At 35.7% G+C, this 13,463-nt stretch overlaps 1 protein-coding gene and 1 long non-coding RNA gene across 3 annotated transcripts in view; one reads left to right on the top strand and one right to left on the bottom strand.

Annotated features, from left to right (window-relative positions):
* LOC102488149 (uncharacterized) overlaps positions 1-12,385 on the bottom strand; it is a 26,046-nt gene extending 13,661 nt beyond the window's left edge. For both annotated transcript variants that reach the window (XR_337783.2, XR_337784.2), the window contains exon 1: positions 12,320-12,385. This is a non-coding gene — a long non-coding RNA (uncharacterized LOC102488149). The remainder of the gene's footprint in view (positions 1-12,319) is intronic.
* Positions 12,346-13,463, top strand: part of TBC1D32 (TBC1 domain family member 32) — a 226,089-nt gene continuing 224,971 nt past the window's right edge. Inside the window, exons 1-2 of the mRNA XM_027769471.1 lie at positions 12,346-12,517; positions 12,697-12,854. Of these exons, the coding sequence (XP_027625272.1) occupies positions 12,700-12,854 (155 nt within the window). The 5' untranslated portion in view covers positions 12,346-12,517; positions 12,697-12,699. The remainder of the gene's footprint in view (positions 12,518-12,696; positions 12,855-13,463) is intronic.

Here is a 13,463-nt window from a genome sequence, read left to right on the forward strand (position 1 = left end):
GATTATTTTGCCCTCTATTCAAATTTGGCCACTTTTTAGGTCTGCCTAAAATTCTTATTTTTTTCTTTATTGCCACTGAGAAATAATATCATGAAATTTATTGTTGAGAGATATATTGATATATGAATAAATTTTAAAATGGCCACTAAAATATATTTCTTTATTGTTCACCTGTTTTATGGGTTAATTAATTTTAAAAATACTCTATTATGGATGCTAGAGATATATTAATGAACAAAAGATGAAATTCTGCTTTATAGAGTTAGTATTCTAGTACAAGAAGCATAACATTACAAAGAAAAATATTGGTAGGATGTAAACCAGGCAGTTTCTACTGAGGAACCAAGATAAAATCAACATGAGATTTCAAAGTAAAGTAAAAAAATCCATATTAAAATTTTCACAGAAGAGAGTTGAAAAGTTTTTACATGTTTCTTTAACTGCTCAGGGATAATCAAATTGGAAAGAGAATTTTTTTTTATTTAAAAAATATTTTTAGAGAGATTTTTGTATAGGTGCATGCACTCACTAGAGAGACCCAGAGACAGAAAGCAAGAAATTGCCTTCTGGGGGGATGACCACACCATAATCCCTTCTCTTCCATTCTCCTTTTGGGTTTTTGGGCATGCACACACATGTGCTCGGCACAAGTTTTAAGCTGCCAGGTTCAGGACTCAAACTGCAGTCAATTACATGGGAGTCCAGTGACGTAACCATTATGCCATCTACTGGTCCCGAAAAAAGAATTATTATTAAGAGTACTTGGGAAAGGATATTTTCTTTCTTTCTTCCTTTCTCTTTAATATAAAGTGGTCAGTAAAGAGCTCTCTTTACTGATATTTAAGCAGAAATATAAGGAAGGAGAAAATAAGCTATATGAAAAATCCTGCTGCCAGAAGGGATTAAAACATCAAAAGCCTTGTGGTAAGAGGATGTTTAATGTTTTGGGGAATAGCAAGAAGTATGTATGGATCATATCAGTTAGGAAGGGCAGAGGAAGATTAGATAGAGATGAATTTGGAGAGCAGGCGGATAAAGTGGTATCTTTACCTGGGACTGTGTTACTAGATATGGCAAGAAAAGGACAGATTCTGGGTATGTTTGACAGTGGAGCTGTCAGGATTTCCTGATAGGTTGGGTATGGTATATGACTGACAGAGGGTATGGTAAGTGACTGACAGAGGGCAGACAGATTGTATTTGAAGGATGAATTTACAAATTGTAAATGAAGAAAGTCTTAATACCTATTTAGATGGAAATATCCAGTAGGTAGTTATATAGAAAGTTTACATTACAGGTGAAAGGTTAGTGTGAGAGATAAAAGTTTGGGAGTTATCATTGTATATTTGGTATTTTAAAGTCATGAATCACTAAGTTTTTATAGGGTACAGCTGCCTGAGTTTGGTGAGCTATGTATTCTACCTTGTTTCATTCTTCTTAAAAGAAAAACACAAGACTTCTCTTTTAAGATGTCCTTGACATCTCAGTAAATTCATGCATGTATTTCTTACACAGCAAATGTTTAGGTATGTATGTTGAGTATATCTGTTTATGTTCGGTAAGTTCTGACTTCAGGATATATGCATACTCACAAAGGACAGATAAACTACTTTGACTATTTCTTGGTAAAAAATGACACTTGCCCATACTCAGACATGTAAAGCTTCCACCTACTCTGTCTTGAATGTTATAGCTTATGGAAAATTCTTAACTATATAGACTATATGCCAACTTTCTTTAAAAAGAAGATTATTTAATTTCATTATTATTATTATTTTAAAATTTGATATAGGGCACATGCACTTACCAGAGAGAGAGATAGAGAGAAAGCCATCAGGTATAGGACTTGAACTATGATTGGCCATGTGGGAGTCAGTGCCTCAACCATGGATAAATACCTCTCGCTGGCCCCTGCAAGTCTTAAAATATGTTCCTTTTTTTATATGTCATTGGATATGATTTGCTAGTATCGTGTTGAGAATTTTTGTATATATGTTCATCAAAGACATTGTTCTATAGTTTTCCTTTTTTGTCATGTCCTTGTCTGTTTTGGGAATCAGAGTGATGGAGGCTTCATAAAATGAGTATAGGGACATTCCCTCCTTTTGGATCTTAAGAAATAGTTTGAGTAGAATGGGAATCAGCTTTTCTTTAAAAGTTTTATAGAATTCAGAATAAAGCCATGGGACCTGAGATTTTCTTTGTTGGGAAGTTATTTATTACTGATTCAATTTTATTGCCTGTTATGGTTTTGACTTTCTATGTCTTCTTGATTTAATCTTGGTAGATTATATGTGTACAGGAATTTGTCCATTTTATCCAGGTTTTCTTGTTTGTCAGCATATAATTGCTCATAGTATTCTTGAACAATGTTTTATGTTTCTGTTATGTCTGTTACAATATTGCCTATTTCACTGAGAATCTGATTTATCTTGTTCTTTTCTCTCTTTTTAATTAGTCTAGCTGACAGTGTGTCAAGTTTGTTGATCTTCTCAAAGAAACAACTTTTGGTTTCATTTACTTTCTATATAGTTAATTTATTCTCTACTTCATTTATTTATGCTTGAATCTTTATTAGTTATTTCCTCCTGGCATTTGTTCTTGTTTTTCCAGTTCCCAGAGGCATGATGTTAGGTTATTTATTTGCCACCGTTTCATCTTTCTCTTAGGTGCACTAACTGCTATGAACTTCCCTCTTATGACTGCTTTAGCTGTGTCCCATAGGTTATAGAAACTCATTGGTTTCAACAAATCTTTTGACTTCAGTCTTACTTTCTTCAGTGCTTGTGAAGTCATTCAGGAGGATGTTGTTTAGTCTTCATATGTTTCTGTATTTTTGAGATTTTTTTTTCTCAAGTTAATATCAAGTTTAATTCCATGATGATCAGAGAAGATGTTGGACATAATTTCTATGCCTCTTACCCTGTAGAGGCTTGTTTTGTGCCCTATCATGTGGTCAGTCTAAGAAAAGATTCCACGACAGAGTGAAAAAAATGTATATTTTGTGATTGTTGGATGGAAGATTCTATAGATGTCTGTCAAGTTCATTTACTTTATAGTATTGTAGGCTTTATCCCAGGGATGCAAGGGTTGTTCAACCATAAATGTAATACACCATATTAACAGAAAGAAATATTAAAAACCATATGATCATGTCAATCGATGTGGAAAAAGCATTTGATAAAATACAACATTCCTTCATGATTAAGGCTGCCAACAAAATTGGCATAGATGGGACATTTCTGAACACAATAAAAGCCATATATCAAAAACCCATTAACTAACATCATACTGATAGAGGAAAAGCTGAATCCTTTTTTCCACTAAAAATTGGAATAAGACGAGGCTGCACACCTTCTTCACTGCTTTTCAATGTAGTACTAGAAGTCCTAGCAAATGAAATCAGAAAATAGGATAAAATAAAAGACGTTCAAAAGAAAATAAGTAGTGAAATTATCTCTATTTGCAAATATCATAATTATATACATAGAAAACCCAAAAGAAACCATGAAAAAAACTCCTGAAAGTGATGAATGAATGCAGTAAAATGGCACAATACAAAATCACATACAAAAATATACAGCATTTCCATACTCCAAAAACAAGCAGATTGATGTAGAACTAAAGAAAGCAATCCCCTTTACAATAACCAGAAAAAGTAAAAGATACTGAGGAGTAAACCTAACGAAAAAAGTTAAATACCTCTAAAAGAAAAACTATGAAATCTAAGAAAAGAAATAAAAAATGACACAAAGAAGTGGAAAGACATCCTATGTTCCTTGATTGGGAGAATTAGCATAATCAAAATGTTATATCTACCCAAATCAATCTACATATATAATGTAATCCCAATCACATTACTAGTGATATTCTTCACAGATTTAGAAAAAATAATCATATAATTTGTCTGGGATCATAAAAGACCCTGTATTGCCAAAACAATTCTGCGCAAGAGTGGGGAAGGGGGTATCTCATTCCCCGACCCCAAAATATATTACAAAGCTATGATAATAAAAACAGCTATGATAATCAGAACAAACAGAGACCTCAGAAATAAACTCCCAAAAATACAGTCAACTGATTTTTGACAAAGAACACTAGTCAATTCAGTGGGAAAGGAAAACCTCTTTAGCAAATGGTGCTGGAAAAACTGGGTATGCAGAAAGATGAAACTGGATCCTATTTCTCACAATTACCAAAAATCAACTCAAAATGGATCAAAGATCTAAACCTAAGACCTCAGACTATAACACTACTGGTGGAATATGCAGGAGAAATTCTAAGAGACATAGGAGTAGGTAAAGACTTCTTACATAAGACCCCAGAAGCACAGGAAACAATCCCAAAAATAGACAAGTGGGATTACATCAGATTAAAAAGCTTCTGCACAGCAAAAGAAACAATAATTAGAGTAAATTGACACCTCTCAGAATGGTAGAATACATTTCGAAACTATGCCTCAGATAAGGGACTGATAACCAGGGTACAGAGGGAACACAAGTGCCTTATCCCTCCACCTCCCATGATCAATCCAATTAAAAGTTGAGTAATGAGCTTAACAAGCAACTCTCTAAGGAAGACATACAACCAACCAAAAAAACATGAAAAAATGCTCAACATCCCTCATCATAAGGGAGATGCAGATTTAAACCACAAGATACCACCTAACCCCATTCTAAATAGCTAAGATTAATAATAATGATAATAATAATAATAATGATTAATAATAATAAGTGCTTGTGAGTCTGTGGTAAAAAGGGAACTCTCCTACACTGTTGGTGTGTATGCAAATTATTATAATCACTATGGAGAACAATATGGAGGTTCCTCAAAGATCTACACACAAAACTACCACACAATCCAGTGATTCCACTCCTGGGTATCTACCCAAAGGACAGGAAAATGCTCAGTTGGAAAAACACTTGCAGGTCTATGTTTATTGCAACATTATTCACAATTGCTAAACATGGAACCAATCCAAATGTCTATGAACAGATGAATGTATTGAAAAAGTGTGACACATATGCACTATGGAATACTACTTGGCCATAAAAATAAAACTCTTTGATTTGATAAAAACTGGACAAGTATGGAAGATTAACTCTTAAGTGAAGCACGGCAGACTATGAAAGAGAGGCATTGTATGCCCCTACTCAATACATACTAAATGTCAGCACTCTATTACAGAAATTAAAAGTCTAGAAGATATGAAAGCATGGAGAGCAATGGTGATAATGGAGACAGTGCAGAAGGGGTTGGGAAATAGGGTAGGGTGAGAGTAAGAGAATTAGGAAGGAAGAAGACGGAAGCAAAATATTTAAGGAACCCAAGGTGGAAATAAATTTTCTGTTGATTACAATGTATATGTGGTGGTTTTGACTGAACCAATATACAATGTATTCATGATGGGAAAATTCATTTGGTATGCTGTAATGATACACAGTGATTGAATGTAAAATAAATTTTTAAAAATGTTCTCTTTTACAGGATGAGGCAAGACTTTATGTTAAATATTTACCCATACCTACTAAAAATTCTTTCTACAAGCATCAGCCTATATGTCTGAGTAGATAAACCCTCATCTACAGTTTTCCTACTTGAACAAACCAAACTCTTGTTATTTTCTTGCATATTTTCTTTGTCCTTGTAGCTTATGTCTTTTGTATTTATCATTTTAGTGGAGTTTTGGGATGAAATACAAGTAAATATATGTGTTCAGGCTATCATATTTAACATGCCAAATAATTTTTTATGTCATAAAAATATAGTAAAATGTTTCTTGTAGGGCGTTTGAGTTATAACAAATGAATATTACATAGGTGACCTTGCTTAAAAGCAAAATGCATTTCATGAAATAATTTTAAAAAGGCTTCAAAAATTACTCATTGCTTACTGTTGGTAGTCTAACAGTATTTTTGACATTTTAATATTATTTTGTAATCTACCAGAATATTATAAACATTATGGGTTATAATAGTAACTTTTATATCCATATTGGAAAAAAAGATTACAAACTTAGCTTTTACAGATAGAAAAACTTAAGCCATCAAATTCTATTACAAGGTTACTTCTTTCATTTAAATTTTTTTTTAGTATCTATTATTACAATACTTAGTTTTTACAAATAGAAAAATGCAAGTAAAAAAATTCTATTACACAGATTACTTCTTTCATTTCAAATAGTTTTTTAGTGCCCATCATTAAAATGGGTTATTCTACTGCTTGTGGTTAAAATCTACAGGAAAAATACCTGGGAAATGAAATAATATCATCAACTTCATTGTTGAGAGATACACATGAATAAACTTGAAAATAGCCACTAAAAATACTAAATATTATGGGAACAGCAGATTGCGAAGCAAATACATCGGTGGATTCCCACATTACTGATCTTGGTTTGAGTCATGACGTGGTGGCTTGAAAATCACGCTGGTTGCATGTGCATGTGTATCCAAGATCCTGGGAGGAGAACAGAGGAGAAGGGATTGTGGTGTGGCTGTTCCCCCTGGGAGGTGACTTCTCACTTTCCCTCTCACTGTCTCTGTCTCTCTTTCTGGTGAGTACACGTGCTCACGTGCCTAAGGCAAAAACACCTTTAAAAATAATACCAAAAATTGCTGAGATGGCTACTGAACTTGGGTTGTGAAATATTGCTTTCCTTGACTAAAAATAAAGATTTTCTGCTGAGACTTCTCTTTCCTGATTTATTTCTAGTGGGAAAGGCACAAAAGCAGGCCCATCCTGAGATGGCTACTGAACTTGAGCTGTGAAATGTTGCTTTCCTTGACTAAAGATAAAGATTTTCTGCTGAGATTTCTCCTTCCTGATGCATTTCTAGTGAGTAGGGCTACCTCTGTATCCTACTCTTCATTTCTCTGTCCCTCTATGTCTCCCTGTGTCTTAATTTTTTTTAAGGTAAAGTATTCTCTGGGCTCTCAAGTCCCTCCTTTATTGTGCTAACTTGTGCCTTTCCTCGTTCTATTTATGAAAGGCACAAATGAGGGCCATCCTGAAATGACTACTGAACATGAGCTGTGAAATATTGCTTTCACATGGTACGCATGCATGCCTCATGGTTCTCATTTTTTCTTTTTAAAATGTAAAGGTTTTTTTGTTATTTTTTACTTTATTTTCTCTTCTTCTCTCCTCTTCTCTAATTCTTTTCCCCTTTTGCTTTATCTTTATTCTTTGGCTGTTCAGCCTCCATGCAAAAAACAGGTTCAAGTGAACAGTATCCAAACATCTGATTACAATTAGGGTCAGAATATTCCCCACTGAATCTGATGCACAAAGAATGAAAAATGGAACAGAAGAGAGATTGCAGATCATTTCCTCCTGCATGCCTCTGAATGCTCAGATTGAACTTCAAGAATTAGGAAGAAACACACAATCCATCAGATGACCAGATATCACTGCAGGGTCACAAGAAAATTTGGAAAGCAAGAAAATACCTTTCTTTCTAGTGACAAAGCTAACAGAGATGGAAGAGAAGAGAGACAATGAACTGCAGAAGAGAAAGGAGAAAGGAGCTGATGAGTTCCAGGAGGTGAGGAAATTCTTACAAGATCTGAAAGAGGAAATACACACCATAAAAAAGAAACAAACGGAACTGTTAGAGATGAATGCTATAATAAGGAAGTCAAAATCTCCTTTGAAAGTATTACAAGCAGACTAGGTCATATAGAAAATCAAATCTCAGATGTAGAAGATAGATTCACTGGCCTAAGAAAATTCACCACAAAGACTGAGAAAATTGCCCCCCAAAATGAGAAAAATATATGAGAAATACTAGATATTATCAACATCCAAAAATTCAGATAATTGGTATTCCAGAAGGCAAAAAGATTCGTAGGGGTATTGATAATCTATTACATTGAAATCCTGGAAGAAAATCTCCTAAACCTAGACAGGCATTGAAATAAAAAATCCAGTCCCAAGAAATACAAAGGACCCCAAATAGAATCAACCCAAGAAGATTTTCTCCAAGACACATTATAGCCAGATTGATCCCAAGAAGATCTTTTCTAAGACACATCATAGCCAGATTAACCAAGACCACAGATAAAGACAAGATACTAAGTTTGGCAAGAGAAAAATGGCAAGTTACCTACAAAGGATATCCCATCAGGCTAACAGTGAATCTGTTATCAGAAACAATGCAAGCAATGAAAGAATAGGAAAATACATTCAAAGTGTTAAGGGAAAAGCAATTTCAACCAAGAATTTTGTACCCAGCAAGATTATCCTTCATATAGGAAGAAAAGTCAAGACCATTCGCAAGTAAACAAAACCTGAAAGAATTCACCGACATTGGACAAGTTCTCCAAGAAGTTCTGAAGGGAGTGTTATATCAGGAAACCTAAATACAGACACACAGAAATAAGAGTTCAAAAACAACTAAGAAAATGGCCAACTTAATGGTAGGGAAAAGTCTGGAGTTGAATGGAAAGATAAGATCATAATAGAAGATACAGTACATGAGAGTGAACTGGTGAAATGTAATCTTATGACTTTTTGACTAAAACATTAATGATTTTCTTCTATGCTTTGTTTTCCAGAGTTAACTGTTTTTGTCTTCTCTTGAAGTGTGTATAAGTTCGTGTACCTACTACTTGAACACAATCCTGAACTGTTTCCTGGCTTTAAGTTTTAAGCAAAGTTTTTTTTAGCATTTCTTTAATTTATTAAAGCTAAAACTGCTTTTCTTGAAATTAAAAAATATATAAAAATAATACCTGATTATTGACTATAGTAAGTTAGATAGCATCAGCTAAGTGCTTCTTTATAGTATATTCATTTTACTCAGAGTTTCATGCCTAAAGTCAGACATGTATTCACAGATATGTATACATCAGCTGAACTTGTTATTGAAAGTAGTTAAATTATTTAAGAAATTTTGTGAATCAATATAATGTGGGGAAATAAAGGAATGGAAAACAAGTGTAGACACCAGAGATGGTGTGGGAGGAGAGTGGGAAATGGCAGAGTATGAGAAACAGGGGGAAAATATATATACATACATACAGACATATATATATATATATATATGTATATATACACATATGAAGCTAGAAATGGAAAATTATCGACAATAGCATTTATGATTAGGTCACTATGCCATATATTCTGGATGGGAAATCACATTTTGTATACTGTGACGAAGCTCAGTGAATCAATATAAATTAATTAATCAAAAAGAAAATAACTAATTAAATAAATGAATAATACCAAAAATTACAAAATACAAAGGCTGTTGTAAATTTTTATCTGTAAAATAGATTTCAAAAATGGCAAAAGGGGTAAATATAGCCTAACTGGAGAATTTAACTTACACATTTTATTAAATTTTTACTTAGATGATCATTAGTATTGTTAGGTCATCAGGAACGTCATGATGTATTTTTCTATGCAAAAATGTGTCATAACTATTCTGATGAATGAATATATGCTAAGATTAATGGAAAACCAACAAAACTACTATCTTTATATGAGCAAATAATTGATAATTGAAAGGTCTCCCCATACAACATTTCCTGGAACTAGAGGAAATCAGTCAAGACAACATGTAGGGGTCAGATAGTGGTGCAGTGGTAACCCAACTGGAACCACATAGGAAAGGGCTTGGGTTCATGTGCCTGTGATCTAGGCCAGCTAAAATGCAAATGGATCATGGTGTGATGGGATGTCTGTATCTTCTCTCTTGAATGAAATAAAAAAGCATACTTAAAACAGGCAGACTGTATGTATCAACTTTTCTAATTATTTATATACATAATTCTCATATGTGAAATGGCTCATTTATTGGACTGTGAACTATATCAGGATAGTGAGGATATATAGTGAGGATTGCAGTCTCATCTTACTTATCTTATTGTCATTGAATCTACCATTCCATATAAAAAAGCACTTGGCACATAGCAGAGGTCTTATGTATGTTTGATTAGTAGATGACTACTAAGTGATTTTATAGAGATGATCAGTGACTCTGGAAGAAAAAGACAGAGTATGTCTCAATTCTGTTATTCTTTTATCGACTGATTAATTGATTTTATTTATAAGCCAGAGGTCACATGCACTTGCCAGAGAGAGATAGAGAGGAAGAGGGAGAGGGAGAGGGAGAAAGCACCCTCTTCCTCTATGGGGTGTGGTCATGCCATACATAATCCCTTCTCTATTTCTCCATCCTGTCAGGATTTAGGGTACACACACATGCCCAGCATGTTTTTCAAGCCACTGGATAGGATTTGAACCATGATATGTTATAAAACATCTTGCTCCCTTAACTACTATGTTATAGGACTGGCCTTCCTTTTGATGTTTAAGACCAGTCTATGTATAGAATGCATGGGCTATGTCCATTCCTGTCTCTGTAATGGTAGCCTGCTGTTATATAGCTATGCAAGAGAGTAAGTGGATAAATTCTAAATTAGAGGTGAAATGTTAGCAAGATGGCTATGTCACAAACAAAAGTCATACCCAACTCAATTTTAATAGAGTTGTTATTTTATCTTTAGCTGTCTGATCTCTATGTCACCTATTTGTTAGTTATGGCCTATGTGGAAAGAGGAATGTTATTTATTGGGTGAAAACCATGTAAATCAAGGAAAGAATTTATTAGGTCATCGGGAAAATCATGACATACTTTTCTATGTAAAAATGCGTCATGACTTTTTCAATAATCCAGTATTTTTTGTTTTTAATTTTGCCAATAGTTTATTTACTATTTTAGAAAAATTACATCATTAATGACTATCTTAATATTGGTGTTTGGGTACACACACAGGTGCACATACACATATTAGGTTTCATAGCATCATTCATGAAGTTATTAATATGCTACTTTGCTAATATCTTTTTTCCTCATATAGTAGTGAAACAATCAAGTTAAGCATACAGTTGACCAAGAGATCTGCCATTAGAACTGGCAAAGATAGGGACCAGCAGTTAGCATAATGGCTATGTCGCTGGACTCCCACGTAGTCGACCCTAGTTTGAGTCCCGGACCTGGTGGCTTAAACTCATGCTGGGCACATGTGCCCAGATGCCCAAGATCCAAAGAGAATGGAGGAGAAGGGATTGGGCGTGGCCATGGGGGGGTGAGGGGAGTGGAGTGGTGGTGGTGGGGTGATTTCTTGCTTTTTGTCTCTCTGTCTCTGTCTGTCTGGCGAGCGCACGCACCCTACAGCGAAAACCTCTCAAAAAAAAAAAAAAACTGGCAAAGATATATATCATTGTTTTGTTCTGGGAACAGTTTAACATCAAAGGAGTGATGTCTTGCTTTCTGTCTCTCTGTCTCTGTCTGTCTGGCGAGCCCATGCGCTCTATAGTGAAAACCTCTCAAAAAAAAACAAAAAAAAACAAAAAAAAACACAAAAAACTGGCAAAGATATATCATTGTTTTGTTCTGGGAACAGTTTAACATCAAAGGAGTAATTGATCCTGGCTAACATAGGAAGTGTATCTAATACCAGGGCAGTAAAATATAAGGCTGGATAAGGGAGAATTTGACACTGAACCACCCATCAGTGCCTTGTGACTGATTATTGTGTTGATATCAGCATCTGATTCTAATGTTCTCCTGGGATAGCTCCTCTTTTTCAGACATGAGCATGGTTCTGGGATTTATCCAGGTTGGTAACTGGATGAGGGATCATGATTATTAACTGCAGCTACTGACAGCGTGGTCTTTGTATATAATATTGCATGATGTCTCTTTGGAAGCTAATTGTGTCCTAGTTGTAGGATATATCCCTAATCCCTTTAACTGTCAAACATGACTCAGATATGGCCAATTTACTTTCCCAGCCTCCTTAGTTCCCTTTTCTGACCCTATTATCTCAATTACCTGAATACCATACACTTTCAGGCCCCTATTCTTTGCATGTCCAATTTATGCTTGGTTTTCTTTCCATTTCTCCATTACATTAAACCATAATTCTGGGTTTCCACGCTTTTACCTGGTGTTTCCCCAACATGGTACCAACTGCACTGTACTGTGATCATTAATTTCTTTTTATGTCTGTTAGAATTATAAGGGCGTTTTCTTCTTCATAGCTCCTAGCAAGGTGCTCTTCAGGATCAAATATCCCTCACCCCCCGCGCCCGGGCTCAATGGGTATTAGCTATGAGGAAAAACAATACAGCAATATTTCAATGACATTTACTCTCCAATCGAAACTTTCCACGCTATTTTTAATTTTACTCGTATTGTTTTTCCTTTATTGACTTCTTTCTCTTCGTATACTTTTCTCTCCAACCTACAACGCTAAGGTTGGAGAGACAAAGCGCACCTAAGGACCCGGTTTTTCAGATCACCTACTGGCCTTCTCTCCCGCCCAGGAAGAAGCGCGGCGAGCTGACGTCACGTACGGCGCGTACTTCCCGCGGTCCGGCCCTCCCATCACAGTGATCTTGGACGTCTTTCCCGCCGGTAGTGGCAGCCGTCTGCGCTCTCTTGGTACTGGAAGCTGACTACGAGTACCAAAGGCGGGGCCTCGTGGACCCCTGCTCCTCCAAAGTAAGGTGATTTGTGTTTTTTGAATGGCGCGCCGGCAAATGAGGGCCCACCCCCGAGCGCTCGCCTCGGTTTCCCAGGGAACGACGCTACGCGCAGGCCGGGGCTGGGTGGGGGCGCGTGCGCAGTGTGCGGTGTTTCTCGGCTCCGAAGTAATGGGAGTGGGCGTTTGATTCCAACAGAGGATGGCCCATTTCTCCAGCGAGGACGAGGCGGTGTTGCAGGCCATGCTGAGGCAGCTGTTCCAGAGCGTGAAGGAGAAAATCACGGGTGCTTCCTCCCTGGAGTGCGCCGAGGAGATCCTTTTACATCTGGAGGAAACTGATGAAAATTTTCACAAGTAATATTGCTTTTGCTGTCTTAAGCAATAAAGCCATTGGTTCAGAAAATGTCAAAGTGTAGTTAAATAATGTTCATTTGATTATTATTGTTAAATAGTGCTCTAGCTGGTTCATGTTTTATTTACTCGATGCCGAACTTACTTATAATTCTCATTTTCCAAAGCTCTGTCTCCTCTTAGGTTTAAACTGTCACGACGATTATATCCTGATTCTCCACTGCCCACCCAACACAGTGTTGTTAATTGTCCCGTTAAAGAATAGGAGTTCAAAGAGTTCTTGTCTATACCTAAAAGCAGTGGTCCCTAAGTTTGTGGAAAGTAGCTAATTTGAAAATATGTGATTAAAACATGCGGCCTAAAGATACATACATGTAAATATGTGTTTTTATAAGTTATTTTAGTAGGGTTATTGAGAAGTATTTATATATGAAAGTAATACTTGTTTGTTGATCTGATATTTTAGTGACTGCACTAGTTAGGCAGTCAGCACTATAAAGGAATACTAAAATGAGGAGACTATTAGTTTCTTCAGGAAAAGTTTAAATTCCTACTAAGGGCTATGGCACATAGCAAATGTCTGTGATACATGTCAGAAACATGGAGCTGCAT

This window comes from Tupaia chinensis, unplaced genomic scaffold (assembly GCF_000334495.1).
Source record: "Tupaia chinensis unplaced genomic scaffold, TupChi_1.0 Scaffold149798_1, whole genome shotgun sequence".
NCBI lineage: Eukaryota > Metazoa > Chordata > Mammalia > Scandentia > Tupaiidae > Tupaia > Tupaia belangeri.